This window comes from Myotis davidii, unplaced genomic scaffold, assembly GCF_000327345.1.
Source record: "Myotis davidii unplaced genomic scaffold, ASM32734v1 scaffold59, whole genome shotgun sequence".
NCBI lineage: Eukaryota > Metazoa > Chordata > Mammalia > Chiroptera > Vespertilionidae > Myotis > Myotis davidii.
The window spans coordinates 9,329,212-9,355,655 of record NW_006293001.1 but is presented as its reverse complement, the minus strand read 5'-3'; the positions used below and the strand labels follow the sequence as shown (position 1 = coordinate 9,355,655).

The window sequence follows — 26,444 nt, the reverse complement described above, 5'->3', positions numbered from 1 at the left end:
TGCACAGCAAAGGGATTCTTGGGAAACTGAGGAGCCAGTAAAGTGTTGTAACAATGCATGAAAATGCACATTTATGCATCTTTTCATTCATTCATTCATTCAGTCAGTCATTCACTTGTTCAGAATCAGTACGCAACTTATCCAAACATATCAGGAATGAGCCAAGAATTCAAATATGATGTGCCACTTTACCACTTTCAACACGGGCACCGTTGCCCACCTCTGCCTTTCTGACATCTACATGGGGAAGTGACTATAGTAGTAACCTTTCAACCCAGGCACTTGTGATTGTTGTAACAACTGGTTCCAGAAATGAGCCTGTTTGTGCCTGTTTTACAAAGGATCAAAGGATGGTCTGCTTGCCTCCTTTCTTCTGTTTCTGTAAAAGGATGTGGACCCAAACTGCTGTTAAGATTAAGAGGAGCTATTCTAGTGGAGGAGAACATCATAAAATAGAAACACCACAATAATTTTTTTTTAGTATTTAGGATATTTGGGATCTTATTTAAGAGCTTCAAAAGCATGCAGCTGTGGCCAAAAATAGATGTGTGCTATTTGAATCCAAAGGGCTGTTTTATAAGGAAGGTGGATTGAACTGTAGAAGGGGTTCTGAGTACAATCCTTTCCTAAATCCTTGCTGAATATAGATACAACATTCTTAAAATTTCAAGTAGGGAAACCTGCTCTGGTTACCTTGGTGATAAACGGGGATAAAAATTACACATAATTGCTGCTGATGTCACTGCTGCCATATTGTTTCCAAGGCTACAGATTGTCTCCAAATAATTGGAATGCTTTGTGCACTGGAAGCCCACTCGGCAGGAAAAAGCTTAGTACTGCAGTCACTCTTTCTAAATCTATCTGAAAAACCAGCCATGGCCTCTCAGGGACTTTGCATAATGATGGAGATAAATAGGCATTGGAAATGCCTCTATCTTAACATATTCCAGGCATATAAACATAATTTGAAAAATCTAATATATAGAAAAGCTTGTGTCTATGCTATATCAGAAAATTTCCTTCTAAAATACATTTCCTCTAAATGCTAGCAAAGAAAGCACATTGCAGACATGTATGTGTGTGCCTTCAGCATGAAAAATACTGAATAAAGTGCAACAAACTGTTGACAGTGGTACTCTCTGAGGGATGATATTAAGGCAGGCTTTGATTCTCTATAAGACATACATTTGTATAATATCTGAATTTTTGCAGTCAGCATATATTACTTTGTAATCAGATGAAACAGTAAAGGTAACAACAAAAAAAAAAATCCTTCGTCCCCAGCAGAGCTATCCTTAAATTACCAGCCTAAAATGAATGGGTTTTGAAGTTGAATGAATAGATGAAGCCATTTATGAACAACACATTTCCCTCTGACCTACTTTCATTTGCAAAGCAGTTTTCAGTGAGTTCTTTATGCAATCACACTCGGCCACAGTACAGTTACCCTTATATGCTACATTATGCAAAAATCAAGAATCTCTTTGAAAACCAGTGGAGTTCATTTGATTTTTAAACCTGTGCTTAAAATAGTTGCACTGGAGAAGAAGCAGGTCATTCCGTTAATGTGGCATTTCATCAGGAGAGTCGGGAAATAGCAGGTAAACTAGTCCGTTGAATCCCTAATCAGTGGGATTTTTTAAAACAATTTATAGCAGATTTATCAGATTATTTTTCTTCTGGAGGAGAAATACATTAAATGTACAAACTCCCTGTCATTTAAAAAATGCAAAAGATTTTACACATATTCACTTACAATTTCAAATTCTGCCCTTAAGATAGATAGATTTCACATATGTGTCTGTGGGAGGATGTGCTGGCTAGCAATCTCTCTTAAGAACCTTTTTTTTTTTTATCAGCTATAGATGTTGACTGCCCAATAGACTGCCACAGAACAACCGTGGTTCATGAAAAATGCCAAGAAATTTTACTAGTAGCTTCTTGGGAAATCCTATTAAAAGCAGAACGTGCTTTAAAAACACTTTAGCAATGATGTAATTAATAATAACAACCATTAGAACAGGCTATGTGTGCTTCCAAAGCCACAAAACCTACTGCTGAACTTGGTCTTCTAGGTGAGGTGCAGCAGCAGCCCTGCATTTCAGATGCTCACTTGACCAAGAGCAGACAGAGCAGGGCCCTCTGCTCATCCCTCTCCAGGTGTTGCCCTGGCCTCATGCTGCTCAATGACACCGCTCCAGCACTGAAATGTCAGCAGGACTTTTTCCACTAGAGCAAAACAGAGCTGGTGCTACCTGTGTCTTGGCTGCCATTATGATAACCACAAAAATTATGGTCTAAATAAAGTATAAAGCAGAAAACACAGTCCCTTTGTATCACAGAGCCCTGATTCTTTTTCTGCTGATGAAATTTACATAGGAAATCACTGCTACAAAATAGAGTGAAGATCAAAGAATTCTTTTTACAAAAAAAGGTAATTGGCTATATTGGGATGGCTTTAGATTATCTACCTATGAAGAACTGATTACTAACACCCCCACTTGCCTTTTTTTGAGGGTCATTTTAGATTCTAATAATGATTTAATGATTTATTTTTGTGCTTCCTTTAATTAGCCATGTACATGCCTACTCACACATTTATAACCTATTTCCAGCTGCAGATTGTGCAGTTAAGATGGCATGACTGTTAACTACAGGATTTTTATATAAAATGTTTCCTCTTTTGCCAAAGTGGGTTTTGGAAGCTGTTAGATAACCACAAGCTTTTGAGCTCTACTTTAGGGCATCATGAGACCAGAATTAATATAGTTTTGATTTTATGAATAAGCAGTCTATAAATAACAGAGGACCCATTCATATTGCTCCAAGGTTCTCTATATGACCCATTTAGTTACCATTTCAATAGACCATACTAGGAATAGTTCATTGAAAAACTTAAAGCCACACTGGTTTCCACATCACCCACTCCTGCCTTGGGTGAAAGTCTCTTTCTACAGCAGGGGTGTAGGTGGGCAATCTATGCCAGCTCTTTGCATGACTTCATTTGTCTAGAGTGACAATCACCATTCCAGGAATAAAATGCATAAGTGATCTATGAGTGATCCCTTCCCAGAGATGACACTGGCTAGCCTGAAAAAGTATGAAACTGAACCTACAATGTCATCACTCATTGTATAGAGAGCAGCTTGGAATTACTAAAGTTTACAAAATTCTGCTGTTAAAAAAAAAAAAAAAACATAAATGGAGGAACCAAGATGGTGGTGTAGGTAAACATACCTCTACTTGCTGCCTCCCACAACCACATCAAAATTACTACTAAAATACAGAAAAACAATCATCCAGAACCGCTGGAAAGCTGGCTGAATGGAAGTCCTACAACTAAAGAAGTAAAGAAAAAAGCACACTGAAACTAGTAGGAGGTGCGAAGGCACAGAACATGCTGGTCCGGCACCCACATGAGCCACTTTTTTAATCGGGAGGGAGATCATCTCTGCAGAGGTCACCCAGAGGAGCAAGTGGTCCTAGCCCCACACTAATCCCCCAGCCCAGGGCCCCAGAGCTGGAAAAAGAAGTCCCTTTGGGCAGTAAGAACTATGGGCTATAAAAACCAGTGTGGATTGGGGCTCAGTGACACAGAGGCTGCTGGAGACCCAGCTGTTCTTTTTCAAAGGCCAGCACCATGAACTGAACTTACAAGGTCCTGCTTCCTCTGAACTCCAGCACCAGGGGGAGGATCTAGGGGACACATTTGTCTGGGATCAGGGCAGGAACTTGGGGGGCAGCTTTCTCCCAGGCAGGCACCTGGGATCATCGTTCCTATGCTGGGACCTGCCCAGTTGCAGAGCTGACTGGCAGCCATTCCTGTTTGCTCCTCCCTGTTGATTCCCTAAAGCCCTGCCTCATCCAATTTACAACCCCATCCAAGCTGTGTGCAGTGGCTTTTGCATATGAATGGCTTGTCTTTGCTCAGGCTAAAATCTCTCAAACAAGCTACAGCTGGGAGTCCCAAACCTATCAATAAGAGGCCCAAAACCCCGCATATAGCTTCACAGTTGGGCATGGTCTGGATACTTCCAAACCCGATACAAAGAGGAGGAATCTGCAGATCTCTCTGTAGCTCCTGCTGGGTGGCCCCAGGCAGTGGCTGACTTTGCACCTCCCTAGAGACCTAAGAGCCAGTGTATCCAGAGTTCAGTGTCAGACCATAGCAGATTACTACATCCATAAGCAACACACTCAAAGGGCAGACACAGTGAGCACCCAACTGAAGCAAGTTCTGCTCTATAGGGGTGTCTCTGCATAGCAGCTCTTCCACTGTAGTCACAGCTAGGCCACACAGCCAATTGGCCTGGAGGTTAATTCCTCCCAATGACACCAACAGCAATCAAGGCTCAACTACAACAAGACTGTGCTCACAGCCCACAAAGAGGTGCACCTAGAGTTCCCAGCTCAGGTGACTGGGGAGCTGAGCCACTGGGCCCTATCGGACACCTACTGCACAAGGCCACTCTACCAACTCAAGGAGACTTAGCAGGTCTACCCAATACAAAGAAACAAACACAGGGAAGCAGCCAAAATACAGAGACAAAGAAACTCGCCTTTCCTCACTCTCTAAAAATCAATAAAAACATATTTTTAAATGATCTCACTTAATACACAGAATCTTAAAAAAAAAATCAAGCAGATAAATACAGAGAACAGATTGGTGGTTGCCAGAGGTGGGAATTCGGGGGGTCAAAGTGGATAAAGAGAGTCAAAGGTGCAAAAGTTATAAAATAAATAAATCATGGAGATGTAATGTGCAGTATAGTGACCATAGGTAATAATACTGTGTTGAATATTTGAACGTTGCTAAGAGAGTAAATCTTTAAAGTTTTCATCACAAGAAAAAAATCTGTAACTGTATGGTGACAGATGTTAACTAGACTTATTGTGGTGATCATTTCACAGTGTATGCAAATATTGAATCACTATGTTGTACACCTGAAACTAACATAATGTTATATGTCAATTATACCTCAATTAAAAAAGAAAAATTTTGTTCATTTTGTTTAAACCAGACTTTTCCAAATGCATTTGACCCTGGCAACCTTCCTAAATTGTAATTGTTGTTTTCAATTAGCATGTTTAAATATCCTATGAACCAGTGTTTAAGTTTGGGAGATGCTAGCTTAGGATAGTATAACCAATATTGTTTAGAGCTTTCAAATCAAACATTTACTAGGAAAAATGTTAATGAGGGCCTAGCAGAAGCTAGAGCTCAGAAATGTAATCTTAATTATCCTTTAACATAACCTTTTATTTCTATCACTACTCAAAACTAGAAAGTGAGGGAAATATTGCTATCTATTTTGGCAACATTTTAAATAATATCAAACATGCCAAAAACCAAAATTATATTCCACAATCAATATCCCTATTATCTGGTCATGGAAACAAAATTGGGTAAACTATATGTAAAAAGTGTTGAGATTCTTTATTAGAAATTTAATGTTATGAAGAAATTATTATTTTACTTTGCTTTCTGTTTTTTTTTCTTCCTTTTTAACAAATTCATCTTTAGGTAAAGTTTATTGAGTTATAATTTACATTGGCAAAGCTCTCCTTTTGTAGGTGTACATTTCTGTACATTTTGACAAACATATAGAGCCACATAATCACCAGAATCAAGAAAGAGAACATTTCCATCACTCCAAACACTTGTCTGGTGCCCCTGTATAGTCAATCTCCCTCCCACCTCTATGCCTTTCAGTATTGATTCTACAGAATAATTTCCTGGGTGCTCTGTGGCATCTTAGTGCCTACTCTTAGTTCATCCATCCAATATTTACTGAGTGCTTGCTAACATCAAGCATTGTGCTATATGGAACCAAGGATTCAAAGAGGAGAAGCCTGTGCCTTCCCTCAGAAAGCTCCCAGAGATGGGCTAGTCAAAGCTCTCCTGGTTGCACTGAAGAAAAATCTGTTTCAAGTAGCTCCAGTGAAGGAGTTTTATTTAAGGCTCTATAAAGCACTCCAGTGAACCTGAGGACACTAAAATAAATTCAAAAGGCCCTAAGTGAACCTGGCTGGGAACAGGAAAGGCAAGAAATTTGGATCATATCCCTAAACCATGTTGTCTCTTCAACTCCTAAAGTGAACCTAGTTCTCTCTCCCAGACTGACTCTACTTACCCTTGTTACTATAGGTCCAATATGACCATCCCAGCCCCAATTCTTTTTAACCTTTCAACCCATATACTGCCATAGACTGAATGTTTTTGTCTCTCCAAAATGCATATGTTGAAATCTAATTCCCAATGTGTTAGCATTTAGACATGGGGCTTGTGGGAAGTGGTTAGGTCACAAGAGCAGAACCCTCATGAATGGGATTAGTGCCCTAATTGAAGATTCCAGAGAGCTGCCTCCTCCCTTCCTCTATGTACAGACACAGCAAGAAGACTGCTGTCTAGGAACAGGAAGTGGGCTCTCACCAGACACCAAAACTGCTGGCATCTTAATCTCGGACTTCCTGGTCTCCAGAACTTTGAGAGATCATTGTCGTTACTTTATTAGCCATCCAGTATATGGTAGGTAGTTATACCACCAATTGAAATGACCCTCTGTGTCTTAGTTACATTTCCAAGAAAGGAAACTGATTGGCCCAGCACCACAATCTATGGCTTGCCCAGCTGCCCTTCCCATTTAAACTGGGGTCTCCTAGGCCTTATATTACCACATATGGCCTAGGAAATTGGTGTCATGTCAAGCTTGGGGAAGTCTATTTATGAATAAGGTAATTGTCACAAAAAGTTATTAGACAAATCTTAAGATAAATATACACAAGCCCATCCTACTTAATGGATTTAAAGAAGGCTTTGCAAGGAGTGATACATGAGCTGGGTTTTTAAGAATGGTCACCATGTAGCTGGTGGCAGGGTCCAAGTAGAATGTGAAAGATGGAGCGAGAACATGAGGGGAATGAGCATTCCAGGCTGAGGATCCAGTATGTGAAAAAAATAACCATGAAGAAGAACATTTTCCTTAGGAAACTTAATTTGATATGAATGGATAGCAGGCTGCATTTGGGCAGTGTCAAGATGTCACCGGCTGTCATCCAAAAAGACTCTAGTGTTTCTCAACCCAAACCATATCACCAGCTATGCTTACTTACAGGAACTGAAAAGGATTCCCAACCACAAGACCAAGGAACTGAGCACAAAAAACAAGATTGCAAGGGGCAACGTGTGCAAAAACACCATGAGCAAAAGAGTTGAGTGCAGTAAGAGAATAACTGTGCATACCTACAAGAATTTTATCATTCCATGCCACAGCCTGTAAATACAGAAATACCCAGTCAAGAAGGTGCCATTTAGAGCATGAGCTGACCCTTCTCCATTCCTTGACCAAAGAATAGAGTTTCTGCTCTGCTTTACCAAACTTAGTTTTGTTCAATTAGCACAAATGGTACTGGGGAGAAGGGCCTTGGTTTGGGTCTCTGACATGGAAGGATCAGAAACAAAGAGAAAGCAAATAGGAACCAAAATACAAAGGGCCTAATAGGCTACAGCAAGAGATCTGAACTTGATCCTATGGGCAATCATAGGTCATTCAGGGATTTGAGGCAAGAGGAAGATCTTAGGCTTATTGGGATGATATCCAGCAAGGACCCAGGGTGCCAGAATTCTCAGATCCCTACATTTTCCTCCAGTAACCAGGAGAGTAACACATTCTGCTAATTATCAGCAAGGTTTCAACCCCAAACCCCTGGCTGGTCATTGGGTGAGATGGGCCAGACTTCAGAGCTGAGAGAACCGCATTCGCCTTGGCTCCAGGCAATCCTCAGGCCTACACCAAAAGCAATATGAGTAGCTCTTTGGATTCTTCTTGGGGACCCACTTTTGAATCTTGATCTTCTTAGTCTTAAGTCTTAGATGGTAAATGAAGTTGATGGCAAGGGAAACTCATACACAACACACAACCCCATCTAAAAGAAAAGAGAGAAAGAGAAGATACCCAATATTCCCTCCCGAAATGGTCCACCTCTGCACACATGTCCCCATCACTACTGCGGTCTTATTGAATCCATTACCTGGGGTGAATGAAGCAAAGGGGAGAAATTTGGGATCCCTTTATACTGTTGCATGCTCCACTGGTGACAAGTTGAAATTGCATTTCATTAAGAAGGTGATACAGAGAATGGGTTGAAGTGGTCAACTCTGAAGGTAGGGAGACCATTTGGGCAGCTGAGGGACTGCATTAAGGCAGTGGTAGAAGGCTTGGAAAGGAGCCAAGGAGGACAGCCCATCTTGATGTTATCAAGCCTTAAGGGGCATCAGAATCATCCACAAGACTTGTTAAAGCACAGGTGACTGGGCCCCACCCTCAAAGTTTCTGATGCAGTAGGTCTGCGGTAGGGCCTGAGAATTTGCATTCCTAACATGCTCCCAAGTGATGCTGGTGCTACTGGTTTAGAAACAAAGCTTTGAGAACCATGAGGATAGTCCATTCCATATACCACGTCAGAAATGAAATGTTCTCTTTTGTCCTCATTTAGAAAAAGTGGTAAGTCACTTTTGCTAGGGGCATTAAGATAAAATATAGAGCCGTAACCAGTTTGACTCAGTGGATAGAGCGTTGGCCTGCAGACTGAAGGGTCCCAGGTTCGATTCCAGTCAAGGGCATGTACCTTGGTTGCGGGCACATCCCTGGCGGGAGGTGTGCAGGAGGCAGCTGATCGATGTTTCTCTCTCATCGATGTTTCTAACTCTCTCAAACAAAAATACAGAACCCCCTTGTCCAAAATTAAGAATTTCAAGACAGCAGGACATTAAATAAAGCTCGAGGTGCTTCTGAACAGATCACATGACTGCCCACCCAGGAAGCTGGCTCTATTGAGCCTCTAAATTCCTTGGGACACCATCCCAGGCACTGAAAATACAGCAGTGTCTTTTAATCCACAATTCCAATTTCCAGAAAGGCACAAATGTAGCATCAACGATCCTGTAAGGCAATCAATGATAAAATATAAATTGTTTAAGAGCTCAAAGAACCTTTGGATCTCAAACTGCCATGCAGAATCTTAAGGTTAAGTGCTAGAAAAGAAAAGATTCAGCCCTAGCTGGTTTGGCTCGGGGGATAGAGCATAGGCCAAAGGGTCCCAGATTCAATTCTGGTAAAGGGCGCATGCCCAGTGTTGCCAGCTGGAACCCCAGTAGGGGGCGTGCAGGAGTCAGCCAATCAATGATCCCCTCTCATCATTGATGTTTCTATCTCTCTTCCTCTCCCTTCCTCTCTGAAATTCAATAAAATATATATATATTTTTAAAAAGATAAAATATAGAAAAATAACAGCACCTCACCAGTCACCTGGCATGAGCAAGGTCCCTAGACACAAAGAACTATTTTCACGTTGTTATACACAGTAACCCAGATGGACACAGGCCACTCAAACCTTCTAGTCCCCACCCCAAATTCTGAGACTACATTCAAAGCAACTTGGGAACAAAGCCATTTTAAGGTCAGTTTCCAAATCCATTGTAGGCAGTATTAGTGTCAGTGCTAGGCATAAAGCAAGAACTCACAAAATTTGGTTTCTGAGTAGTTGAAATTCTCATTACGAATCAGCAATTTTCCCAACTTCTTAGTAAGACCAGACAAGTAGCTCTGACATATCACTTCTCACAGGATAACACAGCTTAAGGAATTTCTGGGTTCGCTGCATGTTAAAATGCTTAATTCCAGGGACACTCAGCATTGGGCCATGCTGATTCCACCCACTGGGCCTGACTTGACACAAGTAGAGGCAGCAGATGGAGGAGGTTAAAAGTATCAAATCCTGGGATCAATTTTGCTAGGCCACCTCCCTTCATAATTTAGACCCTTCTGTTGGAGATTTAAAAATATATTCCAGACAGATGACATGTTACTAGGATCATTTCATGGTTCAGCGTCCTCTCAGTGTGATTTATATCTGTAGGCACCAGAAACCCCCTATTCAAAAGATTTATGAGCTACCTACACAATTCTATTTTGTTGAAAGAAAATGTGTGCATTGGAAAACAAAATGATAATACTCATTATCATTCTAATTAGAGGCTTTCGAGCTAAAGCATGTTCACCACTTTTCCATTCCCTGTGCCTCATCCATCCAGTTTTTTACCCCAATAACAACACTGAAATATGTAATACATTAAGGAAAAAAGGAGGAAGTCCTTCTCACCTCTGAATCCTTTGAGCCTTTATTTATGAGTTTATATCCATCCAAATATTTATAGTAACAAGGACCATACTGTACATAATAGGCTGCAACTTGATTTTTCCCATTACACACTGAGTTTTGAAATAGTTGTTCTCAAAGTGTGGACCCCAGACCAGCAACATCATTATCACCTGAGGCTTGTTTAGAAACTCTTCCTGCCCTGTCCCCCAGCAGACTTCTAGGGGTGGGGCCAGCAATCTATTTTAACAAGTCCTGTGGGTGATTCTAATGCACACTAAAGCTTAATAACCTCAGTTTTCAAAGACTTTCCAAGTCATGACATATAGGTCTACACATTATTTTAAATGAATACATATTATTTCATAGGAAGTATATATCACAGTTGTTTAGCCATTCCCCTACTGACAGTTTTTCCTAAGACAAAAACTGCAGTGAACATTCTGGTACCTTCACCTCGATGAACTTATCTGGTATGCCTACAGATGAATTTCTAAGAGTGGAACTGCTGTGCCAAAGAGTTGTTTTGTATTTTTTTCCAGATTTTGATAGATACTGACAAATTGTCCCCCAAAAGGCTTTACCACTATTCCCCTTGAGGCTGGTAATGCTTTCCCTCCACATTCTTACCAACACTTGTTATTAACAATCTGTCCCAGTTTTACCGATCTAATGAGTGGGGGGAAATGGCATAGTAAATCACATGGTACTTGGAGGTGGGAGTGGGGGGAAGTATAGATTTTAAACAGATAAAGTGAAAACCATGTACAGTCAAAATTACCTTTGAATAACTCTTAGAAACACACTGTTTTTGAAACCTACATACTCACTCAAAATATGGACAACTCAGCCAGCTATTTTCCTAGGCCATCTCTGGAGCTCCAGAGGGAATGTCTGTGGGCACTGTCCTGTGAAAAGCACACATCTTTAAACACCAGACTCACACTTGGGTGTGGTAGGAATCTCTCACACTAGGAACAAGCTGTGAGATGTGTGACCACCTGAGTAAACATCAAATCCCAGCTGGCATCTCACCTTCACCTGGGCAGAACTGCCCACCCCAGTTCCTCATTTGAGCTGGATTCAGGTCATGTAGGTGCCCCTATGAAGCAGCTCAACAGAGTCCCATTATTTTATTTCGTATTTTCTTGATTTCTAGGCATAGTGATTTGAACAGTCTGAGCACCTTCTCATATTTTCAATGGCCATGTCTATCCTGTGTCCCTTTTTATCAATTGGACGGTCTTTTTCTTACTTAATTGAAAGGATTTCTTTATATGGCACAAGTATTAATTTTTATCTGTTACATATGTTGCAAATATTTTCCTTCCACTTGAGTATTGCTCAGTTGGTACTCCTTTATATCCTCATATTATTTAACGAGTTCCTATGTCTTTCCAACTAGATGACTGAAAGACTAAAGAGCAGCAAATGTGCCTTACATTTTTACATTTATCTCCTCATCCTCTGCAGTGACCAAGTTAGTGGTAGAGTTACAAATAGGCAAGGATGTTCAATAAATTGGATGAATTACTATAAAGAAAAGTTTTAAGCACATAACTCAATATTTAATTTAATAATTTGACCAGTTTCCATTAGGACTCCTTCTTTCAATCACTTTGCCCACTGTCCACTGTTTTGCACTATTACCATCAAAAGAAACCTTTTAAGAGCAACACAGGGCTACTTAGAGCTTTTATTAACCTTCCTTTAATTTCCATGGATGATAATGTCATGAGCTAAGAGATATGAACCCACTATAGATCCCTAGTTATTATGACACATAGAACTGGGACCTCCTTCCATGCACAAAGCTGTTGTTGTTGCTGGTTTGTTTTGTTTTAAGTATTAAGAAATAGATGATCGCCGAAACCAGTTTGGCTCAGTGGATAGAGCGTCGGTCTGTGGACTGAAAGGTCCCAGGTTCGATTCCGGTTAAGGGCATGTGCCTGGGTTGTGGGCACATCCCCAGTAGGAGATGTGCAGGAGGCAGCTGATCGATGTTTCTCTCTCATCGATGTTTCTGGCTCTCTATCTCTCTCCCTTCCTCTCTCTAAAAAATCAATAAAATATATTTAAAAAAAAAAAAAAAAAGAAATAGATGATCCACAAAAAGGTTTACTTAAGAGTATTCTAAAACCAGTCATAATTTCTGGTAGATAGCCTACAAAAATACATAATTATAACCAACTACAAACCAACTTGATCAGTTATTCAGAAATTCATTTGTTTAACTCAGAGAAGAAACCAGAAAATAATATGGATTAAAGTTCATTTAAAAATTAAAATTAGATGCTTTATCAACTTTAGATGTGTTTTCTTTCATTGTCAAGGTAAGCATTTAATCCATTACTTTAGAAAATCCAAAAATTTAATCCTGTATTAGGCCAAGTCACCAGAGAGCTATACATGGGAGTTGCATTGTTTTATTAATTTTGACTGAATTTTTAATAGTCACATATGGTTGATTGATATATCTATATATCTATATTGAAAAACTATTGTTGAATTTACTATAAAGATGATAGTGAAGACATTATTTACTATGTTACCCATCCTGAGCATGCTGCTTGTTTTTAATCTTCTCAATACACCAAATCATGTCACTGATTGTATTTCACTTTTTGCCTTTGCAACTAGGAAGCTCAGAAGCAAATGGAATAAGAAAGTTTGGTGTGCATTTTGTTTATCAACCTCCCCTTGGCTTAATCTTTTTCCTATCTTTGTTTTCTGGTTCATGCAAAATTCCTTCCCTCGCGTGTTTCCATCTTGTTGCACAGTATATGTTTGTAAATGGCCTTAAATACTTTTTAAAATGAGCCCAGTGATAAAGAGATAGATACCTAACTAGAGAGAAGAGAGAAATCAAGGCCTAAGAGTGGAAGCTAAAAGTAAACCCTCAGTAGGATCACAGATTTTCTTCAAGCAACAAAGTCTGGCATTGCCTGGGCTGTAATCCAACTAAGTGACTAAAGTCCTTTAACTCCCTATCTCTGTCTATTTTGAAGGTCTCAGTTTTGACATCTCTCTGGTGTGACAGCCCCTTCACTTTGCGTCCTGGCCCCTGCCTGGCCTAACCTGGACTGCCCTCTGCTGTGAACCACCCATACCTTGGTGTGGGCCCCTGGCCCTGGCTGTGTTCCTAGTAACTCTAAGCTGCTGATTTTGGCCCAGCCATGCTATAATTATTCCTAAATTCATGTAGGTTTTTATCACATTTACCTTCCAAGTTACACAGAAAAGTGCTTTCTTTGAGACTCTTTTGGAATACATGAACCTTTTCAGAGTTTTGGGGTCTCCAGTGGTGTGATTTATAGGCAAAGGATTCAGACTGCTCTGAAATGAAGGCCAAGACTTACAAACCTAGAGGCGCTACGTATTCTTTAAGTGTCTGTCTCCAACTGGAGAAAGACTTTGGGAGCTAAGGACAAGAGAGCCCCTCCACCAGGAGGCTAGAAAAGTTAAAGAGATGGAGTGCGTTATGAAAGCAAGCCCCAACTGCTTTCTCTTTATAATCACAACATTGTAAATAGGAATCTTTAAAATCTTAAGAAGCCTTCTTAAACCTTGCCCTCATCAATTATCTTCTCTCACATGTCTGCATTTTCCACTCTCCACTTGCCCTTCTGCTTAACCTGATTTTCCCATATAACAGCCCCTTCCACTTTCTGTCCCCTTTTACTGCCACGCTGTGCTCGCTGCCCTCAAATCCACTTACAGCTTAACGTTTGCCACTGCCTTTTGCTCCTCACCTTGATACTACTCTCTTCCAAAATCAGGCAATCACCAAAGGTCTCTGAAATGTCAAATCCAACAAACATTCTTATCCCAGTTTTCATGGTATGCACCCTTTAAGTACATGAGACATTAGTAATAACAGAGGCTGCTATTTATTGAGTACTTACTGTGTGCCAGGGCACTTTGCCATAGCACAGCGGTTCTCAACCTGTGGGTCGCGATCCCTTTGGGGGTTGAACGACCCTTTCACAAGGGTCGCCTAAGACCATCGGAAAACACATATATAATTACATATTGTTCTTGTGATTAATCACTATGCTTTAATTATGTTCAATTTGTAACAATGAAATTGGGGGTCACCACAACATGAGGAACTGTATTAAGGGTCACAGCATTAGGAAGGTTGAGAACTATTGCCATAGCATCTCTTTCTCTCACAGTGCATGATAACATTGATATTACCTCAGCTAAGAGAGTGCACATAACTCATCCAAAATCACACAAACAACCCGTGGCAGATACAGGATTCAAGGCCAGGAATGTCTGCGTGATGGATTAGAGACAGATGCAAATTCTCTGCCACGCCTCCCTGCGAGAGGTGGAATCTATTTTCCTCCCCTTGAATCTGGGCTGACCCTGTGATTTGCTCTGAGCAGTAAAACGTAGCTGAACTGACATGTGTAAAGTCCATGGCTGCGCCTTAGGAGGTCCGCAGCTCTGCTCTCCTGTGCGAGAAACTGAGAAACCCCGCGGCCTTGTAGGAAATCCAACTAACAGGGAGGGGAGGATGGAAGTGAAGACTTCTTGGACCTCCCAGCCCAGTCACCTGCTAGCTGAATGCCGCAGTAACTTCCTGCCCCAGCAGATTCTCACTCGGTGGAGCAGAAGAACCATCGCCCAAGCCCTGCCTAAAGTCCTGACTCTGAGAATCATGATAAACCAGGAGTTATTGTTTAAGCCACTCAGCATATACAAGTCACTAAGTATTAGAGCTGTTTGTTACATGGCAATAAATAACCAAGAAGTCTGATTCTAAAAGCCTATGCCATTTGGCCTAATTTTCACTGCCCTCTCCCTACTCTCCAGCAAACCAATTTCTCCTGTATTTTCGGACTTATTTAATGGTACACCTATACTCAGTTACCTCAAAATCCCTTTTTATTTAAAGCCACTTATCACTTCATGAAGTTCTATTTAGTTGAAACTGGGTGGCTTCTGCCATGTAACCACTTAACGAGGCACCCTTTAACTTCAGTGCTTTCCAGGACTCTGAAATTGAACCCACAAGTGCGGCCTCCTTGCCCCTTGCGTGGGAGCTCCCTGCGATCCACCTGCAGATCAAACCAGAAAGGGCCATCCAACTTTTGTAGTGCAGGAAGGCACCAATGTCAATATTCATCCTTGGTAACAGGAAAGCATAACTTGTTTCTTGTTTTTTTACATTAAAAATACATGGATATAGGAATGCTAATATTTTCACTCTGCACCTGGGTTTTTGTTTTGTTTCCTCCACCTTGGAGACCACTAGGACAGTCTCTTCTTTATTCCTCTTCTCCCCCCCAAGTGCATATTGATGTGAATGCTAATATCTGATGAGGCCAGAAAAGGTTAAGTTTGGGGCAAAAAAAAAAACCAAAAACGTGTGGAAGAAGGTACAGGGCGTGGTGTGGGTTTGTTTCCCCCTTGGATGGATTTTAAAATGAGAATAAAAACACAAGGACCTGTTTTTCTGGAGATTTGATGCTGCTCTATCAAGAGAGGAGAGCAAGAAGCTGACCCAAATGGTGAGGCTCTGGGCACAAGTAGAGTTGCTCAGGGTCCCAAGTAACAGAGTGACTCAGAGCTCAGGAGAGAGGCTACTCTTCTCATTGGAACTTATTGGTTGGGCATTCTGAGACTGGATGCTTTGGGAATAACAGAACCCCGAAGATGTCCACTTCTTAATCCCCAGAATCTGTGAATATATTAGGTTACATGATAAGGGAGAATTAAGGTTGTAGATGAAATTGTGGTTGTTAATCAGATTATCTGTGTGGGCTCAGTATAACCACAATGTCTTGAAATGGGGAAGGGAGAGGAAGAAGAGTTGGAGTGATGCAATGTGAGGAAGACTTAACCAGCCACTGCTGGCTTTGAAGATGGAGGAGAGGGCATGAGCCAAGGAATATACACAACCTCTGGAAACTGGGGGGGGGGGGGGGGGACACAAGAAAATGGAGTTCACAAAAGAGCCTCCAGAATGGAACTCAGCCCTGATGACTCCTGGGTTTTGCCCAGGGAGACCCATTTCAGACCTCCTACTTCCCAAACTATAAAATAATATGCCTGCGTTCCTTCAAGTCACTAAGTTTGTGATAATCACTTGTTAAAGAAGCAATAGGAAATTAAGACAGGGAATGTGCAGCAATGACACCAAAGAAAGACATTAGTCTGACTTGGCTAATTTTAGTAAACCCATGCGAATTCCTATTGATCACAGCTTTTTTCCCCCTAAGAATTCATATACTATTTAAGGGGGAAGAAGAAGGAATCATAGTAATTAGCCATAATGAAAGTTAAGCTCACCAGATGGTAATTTGCAGATTCTGCTTTCTCCCCCTTTTTTTGAAGGATTGAAGCACCTTCCCCCTCTTCCACTCCTCTAACACTGTTCCTGTTCTCTAGGACTCTTCCAACATCACTGACAGTGGGTCAGTAATCTCGCCTGTATATTCTCTCAGTACCTGGGGTATCACTCCTCCCAGCCAAGAAACCTGAACTCACCTGGAACAACTACGTAAGCGCTCTCCTTACCATCCCCTCGCTGGCTTGGGTTTCTGTCTCCCTTTACCAAAGTTTTTAGTGCTTCCAAGTCGGACTGGGAAAAAATCATTCTCCTTAGTGGGGGAAATGGGAGCAAAATAGAACCCAAACTTGCGTCAGTGCCCTGTGTCTAGAACTCCTACTATGTTACCTTTACCTGGGGACAAGAATTTTTCAGAACCAAGGGAAGGTTGTACCTACCAAGGGGGCTGAAGGGACCCGCAAGAGAGTCAGCCAAGCCCCCATCACACAACTCATCCACCAGCTGCAAAGCCACCACAAGGGTGAAAGTGATCAGAAAGGAGAAGCACTGCAGCCTCCATTCTCTTCAGAGGATGACAGCATCGCCATTCACTGCAGACACAGTGGGAGTCGGGAATAAGGCCGGCTTTGCTTCCCAAAGGGCCGTTCTTGTCATCACATTCAGGGTGTGTACGGGGGCAGGGGGCGTATTCCCATCTCTTAGGAATCTGTCTGTTAACAAAGAAATTGTAACACTGGATATTTATGACAGAGTCTTTCAGATCGGTGCAGTGGAAGCAGCGAAGATTTATTGAGACATCAGTCTTCCTTCTCTCCCAATTCCCCACACAATCATCTATCAATCAATTAGATAAGCTTTCAAGTGATTGATCTCATAGCTCTTTTGCATGGACGTTTTTACTTCTTGAGGTACAGGGAAAAGTAAACTCTTTACATTAGAAATATACGCTTAAGATTTGTTCTTTGGTAACACCTGGCAAAAGTCAAATGCTTACTATGTACTGTTCTGAGCACTTTACATTAATTGCTCACAACAACTCCATGAGGCTGATAATATTCATATCACCAGTTTACAGAGGAGGAAACTGAGGTCCAAAGACACTAAGCGATGTGGTCAAGTTCATACAGCTCGAAGGTGTGAGTGGTGCTCACGTTTGAGCCCATGCAGGCTGACTGTAGAACACTGTGGTTAACAAACTGCAAAAATGGTCCAACTGTACACATCTTCCTGCCTCTATGCGCCGAACCTGTCACCAATGTGAGACTAGCCCTGGCTAGCCTGCTGGAGGATGTGAAACCACATGGAGCAGAGCCAAGCCATCCTCATCAAGGCCATCCTAGACCAGCTGGTCCTAGCCACATCCCTAGCTGACCATAGATACACGAGTAAGCCCAGCCAAGAGCCACAGACTCATGAGACATAATAAGTGATCGCTGTTTTAAGCAACTATATTTGGGGGTGGTTTACTACATACCAGTAGAGAACTAATACAAATGCCACTGCACTATATTTCCTTCCTGATGACTGGCTTCGTCTGGTTCTCCAGGAATGGACAGCTCCAGCTGTGAAGAGCCTTCCTCCAACCACTTTATTTCTCTTCATCCTTGTGTTGCCTCTGCCCTACCACCATGCCAACCCATGAAGGCAGTTTATAACTGTTCCTCACCTTTATTCCCTAGTGTTCTCTGGCATCAAGAGGAAACTAGGGTGCCTCCAACCCTTTGGTACTATTTTGAGCTGTGTTTCCTTGTGTACCCTCTTTTTCCACCTCTCCATCATTTAGGAGCCAAGTTGGAATTCGCCAAAATGAGTGGTGCCAAAATATTGAAATCAGGGTAATGAAGGGAAAGCACCGATAGTGCCGTAAGTCAGCACGGCTCCTCCTGCCTTTCCCTTCTCTCAGGGTGGGTTCCTTACTCAGCACGGATGGACGGGACTAGAAGTCCTGAAGGCACGCTCCTGCTTTGCCACCTGATCCCCAAGTTAAAGCTTAAAAAGCTACTCTCCCTGCCTGCCAGGACTCAGGGGGGCAGCAAGCTGTACCTCCACAGGAACTAACCGCCCCAGCTGCTCAACTCAAATTAAAAGAGTTTGGAAACATGTTCTACAGAGTGAAAACCTTCTGGGGCATTTCTGCCAACTGCCTCCAGCTACTGTGTTCCCAAGGAAATGGAAAGGATACCCTGGGGGGGCACCCCTGAGACATCCTGAGGAATAGGGACCACAATCCATTAAATTCCTCTAGAAATTTCCCAAAGAACAGGGAGAAGGATGCTGGGTTGTTTTTCTTTTAGAGCATTGCAAAACTTTTTTTTTCCTTTTTGCTGTTAGGCACTCAGTATATGCTGAATGATGCTAATTCTTCTAGTTCGTCTTGCTTTATGTGTGAAGCTGGGATTGGGAGGGTTTGTTACCCAAAAGGCCAATAGCTAAGTGACCTAGGTTGGTGAAGAGAAACCAGAATTCTCCGGGGCAAATCCAGCCTTCCTGTGCCATTAAACACCACCCCCCTCACTTATTGCACTTTAACAACAATAGTTTAGTTTTATTTTCTTTTCCGTGTATTTCACAGCCCTAGGGGAAAATGTCCTGTGACAATTCTGTAATAGTAAGACAATTACTGGTGACTCAGGGCTCCCTGCTGCCTCTGCATCCTCCCTCAGCTGAGGCGCAGGCTTCCCATGTAGGAACAATTTGGTTTGTGAATTAGGAAAGTCAGAATGAAAGGAATCTTTACCTTAGAAAATGATAGACATTCAGAAGAAATTAGATGAAAATTCAACCCAAGGATTCTGTTTCAGAACAAGAGTTCATTATAGGCACTGAGTCCCTGAAGAAACCTTTCAGATAGACTCCCAATGTTTCAAGTGATGATTCCTCCTTTCTGAGTCCCGCCACCCACTTCATCTGGGTAGCCCAAGAGTATTCTTTTATAGTCGTCCTCCTTATACCTCTTATTTTTGCCATCCAACTTCTTCCCAGTACACCTTTGCTATTGGATGGGGGAAGAGACAGTAAAGCTATGTTCTCCTTGAGAGAAAAACCCGTCTTCTTCATCTTGTAATTCAAGCACTCCACCTAAGCCTGATTCAGAGTGATGACCTGGGTTAGAGGGCACAGGCATGCCCACCTTCCCAGTAGATCGTGTTTCAAAGCACTTTGGTAAATGGGTAGTTTAGAGCTTGGAAAGAATCCCACCCCCCCACACACACACCCGCCCCCCATAAGCATAAAGTTCTAGAGATAGGCTAAGTCCTCAGATTCAACCATAAGACACTGAGGGGCCACAAGAGTCTAATAAGGTACACCACGTGAGAACCTCAGATGTTTGCTATAGAGCAGTGATGGCAAACCTATGACACGCGTGTCAGAGGTGACACGCAAACTCATTTTTTTGGTTGATTTTTCTTTGTTAAATGGCATTTAAATATATAAAATAAATATCAAAAATATAAGTCTTTGTTTTACTACGGTTGCAAATATCAAAAAATTTCTATATGTGACATGGCACCAGAGTTAAGTTAGGGTTTTTCAAAATGCTAACATGCCGAGCTCAAAAGGTTCGCCATCACTGCTATAGAGCCTCCTCCTAAATCATCCCTTAATATAGTTTCCATGAGAAAAACCATTCTGAATCTAGATCCAGAAGCAGATTTCCACTTACCAGAGAACCAAAGTGAGCTTTTCCCAGTGAGAAAGTAAAAGGAAGGTGACGGGGGAAGAGGTGCTAGCTTTGCCAGAAATGGCCCTGACCTGGCAGGTGCAGGTTTTGCAAGAAGGGTAGGATGGGACAAAAACCTCTGGGTGCCAACAATGGTATTCCTCTCTGCTTTTATAGAACACATGCTCTATAATTTTTCAGTTCTAACACTTGTCTTAAGTGTTCTAAATGAAGAACTAAAAGGCAGTTGCTTAAGGGGAGTCTGGAAAGGGAGGGATTTCTGGTTTAAAGGTCATAAATCAATGAGCAAAGGAGGGCCTGTGTGCACCTATGATAATACTCCATTCCTATTCTTCAGTTCCTTAACTGACACAATTGTTGATGTTAATACAATTCTAAATCTTAGGTTTACCGTGTCTATTTAAAATTGGAGGCAGAGAGAAGGATGCTAGACTATCAGCTTCTTAAAGGCTTACATTGCTATTCATTTCTATACAGTCCAGTCCCCTTGTTGCTCAATTCACAATTCATCAATAAATAAACATAATTTAAGAAAAGGCTTTAGTTTTTCAATCTGGTTGCAAAAGATGTGGGCCTTGGAATCAAACTTCTCAGATTTGCATCATTTTTCCTCTATAGGACTTGATTGGACTTCTGACCTCTAGAACGGAGAGAATACATTTCTGTTGCTTTAAGCCACCAAGTTTGTGGTATGTTGCTGTGGCGAAAATAGTTGGATACAGTTTGGAACAACCTAAATTTGGTGAGGAAAAAAGTCCAAATGTGAGTTGGTATTTATTATGAGGTCTCTTTTTCTCAAATCATGTACTGCAAGGAAACTTCTCATTAGGAAGGGAAAATCATGGACCATTCGGTACCACCCACTTCCAGCCAAGGACATTTCTGCTGGGGATCTTGAAAGCATTCTGCATCTTCACACGGGAATGAAGTGGAAATACTCAACATGCAGCAAGACCCTAGGCAGAGCTGGCCACTATCTGGCCAAGAATGACCGGGCAGGAAACACAGCTCTCAGTCCTTGTTGAATTAACATACCCACACTGGTCCCCACTGCCTTCCGGGTCCCCACCTGTAGTGATCGAGAAGGTCATTAGACAAAGACTCCAACTTAAGAAAAGATACCTGGTTGCCAAGGAACCAACATAACTGTATATTTCTCCAAACTCTATGGGTTCTTGCAATTACATCTATGAAACAGATCTCCTTTTTAAGAGAAAAATATATCCAGATCACCTGCAAGAGCCTTCTAAGACTGGAATTTTAAAGGAGTCCTCAGGAGAGGATGTTGTCAAAGCCATGGAGACCCAGAGAAACTGTTTCATTCTTTTCCTGTCTTATAACTCCCGGAGAAAAATACCAGCAGCCAGAGCAGCAACTGCCGGAAAGAGGTGACTTTTTTGGAGCAAAGGCATTAGCCAAGATGACACATGCTGACAGGTTCAGTAAATAGCAGACGCTCTGCCAATCAGAAGATAATTTCCGCGTGTGTGCAACGTAGGAAAGACTGCGAGTCCCACAGGATTTCAAAGTCAGGTCACAATCACTCCATGTGTCATCTTCTAATGTGAAGGTCAAAGGAAAGGAGAAGGTGGGTGGAGGCAGAGAGGGGAAGAGCAAGGAGACCCGTGTGCCTACGAATCAACCACATCCAGGCAGGCCTCGCTTCCTATTTCCTGACTGTGCCCGGGGAACCTGCGTAATCACCTTCTTCATAGACTCTGAGGCTCCCACCTCACATGCAGCCAGCACTTCATTAACTCATAACTCGTGAAAGTCACTTCCTACCTGACTCGGGAAGGTTTTCTTTCCTTCCCTCACTTGGTAATTCATCCCAGTACGGAAAGGGTTTTATAGAGAAGAGGTGAGTGAGGAAGGCCAGAGGAAGAAGCCACACGGAGTACCCGGGACCCAGAGTCCTCGGAAGCAGACTTCACTGTTCAATGGGAAGGAATTACAGAACCCTGAAAACACTCAGATCCAAATAGGAAGAAAAGATTCTGAAGCCAAACGAATCCCAAGGATTTTTGTGATTGTCCTTTGCTTTTCTCCTTCAGGAAAGAAACGACAGAGGGAAGGAGAGCCAGAGACAGGTTCTCATGAAACACACAGGTAAATAACTTGAGTGCCTATTTAAAAGATGTGTCTATTTCTCCACTCTCCATCAAAGAGCTTGTCTGAGGAAAGGATACATTTTTAGCGCTCAGAATTAAGATAGTACACACACACACACACACACACACACCTACGCTGCCTCACATTTATCACCATCTGAAATATAGTTGGTCTGTACACAAATACATACTAAAAAAGAAAAGAAAAAAATATACCCAAGTAGATGACCTCTTACAAAAAGTACATATATATATTTGTATATAATCAGAAGCCACAGCTTAATTGTGATATTTGGGAAACTATGTAGCCACATTAAACAAATGATGATGAGTAAACCATTTGACAAATATCAAAGCACACACACAAGTCATCCCAGACACTGCTTCTATTTTCTGACTTATTGTGTATACAATGCTGTGGTGTGGTCGTGCATTTCACATCCTTTTAAACCTTCAGCAGACTTTTTCCCCCAGGAGACTATTAATTTTGAAAGCCATCAATTTTGTCTGCCCTTCTAAGCCCCAGGACCTGTTGTTGTACTTCGGAAAAAGCAAAAAGACCAACCCTGTCTTGAGTGGGGAACCATCTTTGGAATAATGGTGGGTGGTTGTTCACATCTGGATTAGGTAGAAAACAGCATTACAATGATGAATACCACAGAGCCTCATCTGCATATAAATAGACCTAATCAGAAATGCAAATTGCAATTGGGAGAAATTTTTCAAGGCTGTGATAGCTGCATGATTGTGCAGATAGGGAAGGTTAACACTTGTATTAGCCAAGTGGGTGAAGGCTCCCAGCCGGCCCAGAGCCTTCCCCTGAAAGAGAAATGTGAACGGTACAAAGCTCTCAGCCTGCAACCTGGCTGGGAAGGAGCTCCTTTTAGCTTCTGCAGCTGGCTGAGCGTGGCTGGATTCTGGTGGAAGACAAACAACCAACCTCTTGTACAAACCCTCAGTGAATATACACAACAGGAAATACACCAGCATTTAACACCAAACTGACCTCTTTCAGCACAATTTCCCATTGAGGCAGAAATTAAGGGATGGAAAGACAGTCATATGACTGATGTAACATTTTAAAAAATATTGTTTAGTGTTGGTCTGAGTAAATACATAAATAGGATACACATTTTTATTCATCCCCAAATTTTCCTGAGTACTCGAGAAAGATTCAAATTAAAAACAAACATATATAATTATATAATTAAAAACAAAACACAATACTTAGATTACTTAACCCAATATTGCATTTGTAGTCTTCTCATGCAAAGCACCAAAAATGAACGTCTCAAAAATTGGAGTACGTACTGAAAACACGCAATTGTTACAACAACGTCCCATTATTCCTTGAGATATGTTATCTTTCAGGGACGTTCTCTAACCTTGTTCCTCTCCACCTCCCCCCACCTTCCCCCCCACACACACAAAGAAATACTGTACATTTCACAGTCAGGCTTTCACAGATTTGGAAAGAAATTGTTTATGATCTATTATTCCCACTAATAGCCGCTTTCACAAAGAACTTACGAGCCAAGAGCGCCATCGTGTGTCCTACCTTGGAATTTTAAAGAGCGTTTTCACAGGATGCATGTCAAAGAGGGGAGGGTCTCCATCCCCCAGTTCAATAGCTGTAATCCCCAAGGACCAGACGTCACAGCGAGCATCATAGGAAGAGTCATACTGCTGTTCACAAGCGATAACCTATCAGACAAAAGCAGGACACAACACATCAACCCCACTGCCACCTCAGATGTCCTAAAAAGCCCTTGGCCGATCTTAGCCCCTGCTCAGTTCCCTTGGCTATGCTGACGTTGAATTCCAGTAATAACAACATGTGTGTGTTCTAGGTCTTATGTGTGTGTGACTGATTTATCATCTGATATGGTCATCAACGTTCTTTAAAAAAATTTTATTGTTTAAAATATTACATATGTCTCCTTTTCCCCCCATTGACCTTTCCCAGGTCACTCCCACCCCTAGCACATACCCTCAAACCCCTAGTTTCTGTGTCCACTGGTTATGCTTATATGCATGCATACAAGTCCTTTGGTTGATCTCTTAACCCCCTCCCCTCCCCTGCCTTCCCTCCTTTCCCTTTGAGGTTTGACAGTCTGGTCAATGCTTCTCTGTCTCTGGATCTGTTTTTGTTCATCAGTTTGTGCTGTTCACTATATTCCACAAATAAGTGAGATCATGTGATGTTTATCTTTCTCCAACTGGCTTATTTCGGTTAGCATAATGCCCTCCAGGTCCATCCATGCTATTGCAAATGGTAAGAGTTCTTTCTTTTTTACAGCAGTGTAGTATTCCATTGTGTAGATGTGCCAAAGTTTTTTATCTACTCATCTGCTGATGGGCACTTAGGTTGTTTCCAGATCTTAGCTATTGTAAACTGTGCTGCTAATGAACAGAGGGGTGCATATATCCTTTCTGATTGGTGTTTCTGGTTTCTTGAGATATATTCCTAGAAGTGGGATTGGTCATTAACTTTTTTAAATGTGTCAGTTTGGTTCCATAAGCATGCATTGAAACCCTCTAGGTACCAAGAACAGTGCAAGAGGAGACACAAGGGTGAATACCTCACTGCATCTGCCCTGACATCCTTTAAGGAAAGGCTTTGTCTGCATCTTTCACCTCATTCCAGCTGCTGAATCGACAGCAAACAACACTCATTCTCAAAGGTGCTTGCCTCCTGCACAAAATCCCCAGAAGTGGCCAGTGGAGCAGAAAAATGTTGGAAGGTGGATGGCGTTAACACACAATAGGAACCGCTCCCTCCCATTCCCTTTTCTAAGGAGTTCTGTCCCCTCTTCAAACCCCCACAACTGGTTTGCATTTCAGCAGCAGCTGCCACTTCAGTTACGGCCTGACTGGGTACAAGAACAGCAGAACCAGAAAATGCTTGTCACTGCTTTGTTCCCCAATGGAACCTTGCAGGGAAATCTCTTTCTATCATTTTTTTTTTTTTAAGTCTCACAGAAAAAGCCCCTCCATTCAGACTCTGGTGGCTACCACAATGAGGTTGTGAGAAGGCAGAGTGAGCCAGAGGATATGGAGGGACAGGTGCCCCATCTGACCTGAAATCTGCCTCCATGACCAAGGATGGCCCAGGGCTATGGGCAGGTAGGAAACTTTGAGTTCCTGATGGTGAACTGGTCCACATAGCTTATGAGATAGATAAGCACCAGGGAGAGGGGCATCGAGATGGGCCTACCTGCCCTCTTAGGCCATCAGAAGGTCTTTGGCTGTGGCTGAGCAAAGTGAGCCAACTGGGGAGCAGAGTGACAGATCTGGCGTACATGTTAGCAGGAGCGCTCTCGCTGCTGTGCAGAGGATACATGAAAATGGGACACGAGGAGAAGCAAAACCAGTTTAAAGCTACTGCACGAATCCAAACTAGAGGCGGTGAGAAATAATCAGATTTTGATTATGTAATTTTAAAGGTAGAGCCCATCAGATTTGCTGGCTTATATAAGAAAGACGAGTTGAGGAAGAGGCAAGAGTGTTTGACCTGGGCAATTTCAGAATGGAATTGGTATTTAATGAGATGGGGAGACAGTAGGAAAAGCAGGTTTGGGTTGAAAAGCAGGCTCTCCACTGGGGACATACTAAGTTTGAGATGCCTACGAGACATCCAGATGGAGATTTCATTGTAACCAAATGACCTTGAGAATAAATGTGTGTTGTTTTGAGCCACTAAGTGTGTGACACTGTTATGATAGAAACTAGTACACCTGCTCTCTGCCAGACCCAGTTAACTGGACTTGCAAAGCCAGCAAATGTGCCTACTATCTTGCCTGAGACCAGGTGCCCTTCCTCCCATAATTCCCTTCTATACTTCCTTCTGGTGTCTGAATTGAAGAATGTTTCTCCTTGTATCTCTATCCTTGGTCTGACCTCAGAAGAGACTATCCTGACATAGAATCTCCTGTCCTACTTTTAACATATTATTTTCAAACATGCATTCAAGCTAAAGTTCAAATAATCCCAATTTCAGGAGCAGAGACTATTTCATTGCCCCTGAAGACCTCACTTCCATCACCCAAACATGTGAGAAAATACACTATTTTTAAAGATCTCCAGGAAAGGCTATCCAACACTGTTCCTTTCAGCAATGACATTTCCAAATTTGAGGGACAAACATAATTGTAGACATATCAACCAGCAAATAGTTGACCATTTTAAT

General features: G+C 42.0%; 1 protein-coding gene across 1 annotated transcript in view; it reads right to left on the bottom strand.

Annotated features, from left to right (window-relative positions):
• Nucleotides 1-26,444, bottom strand: part of MYO3B (myosin IIIB) — a 356,270-nt gene that overhangs the window by 287,903 nt on the left and 41,923 nt on the right. The window contains exon 7 of the mRNA XM_006766548.2: nucleotides 23,814-23,959. Coding sequence (XP_006766611.1) covers nucleotides 23,814-23,959 — 146 coding nt within the window. The remainder of the gene's footprint in view (nucleotides 1-23,813; nucleotides 23,960-26,444) is intronic.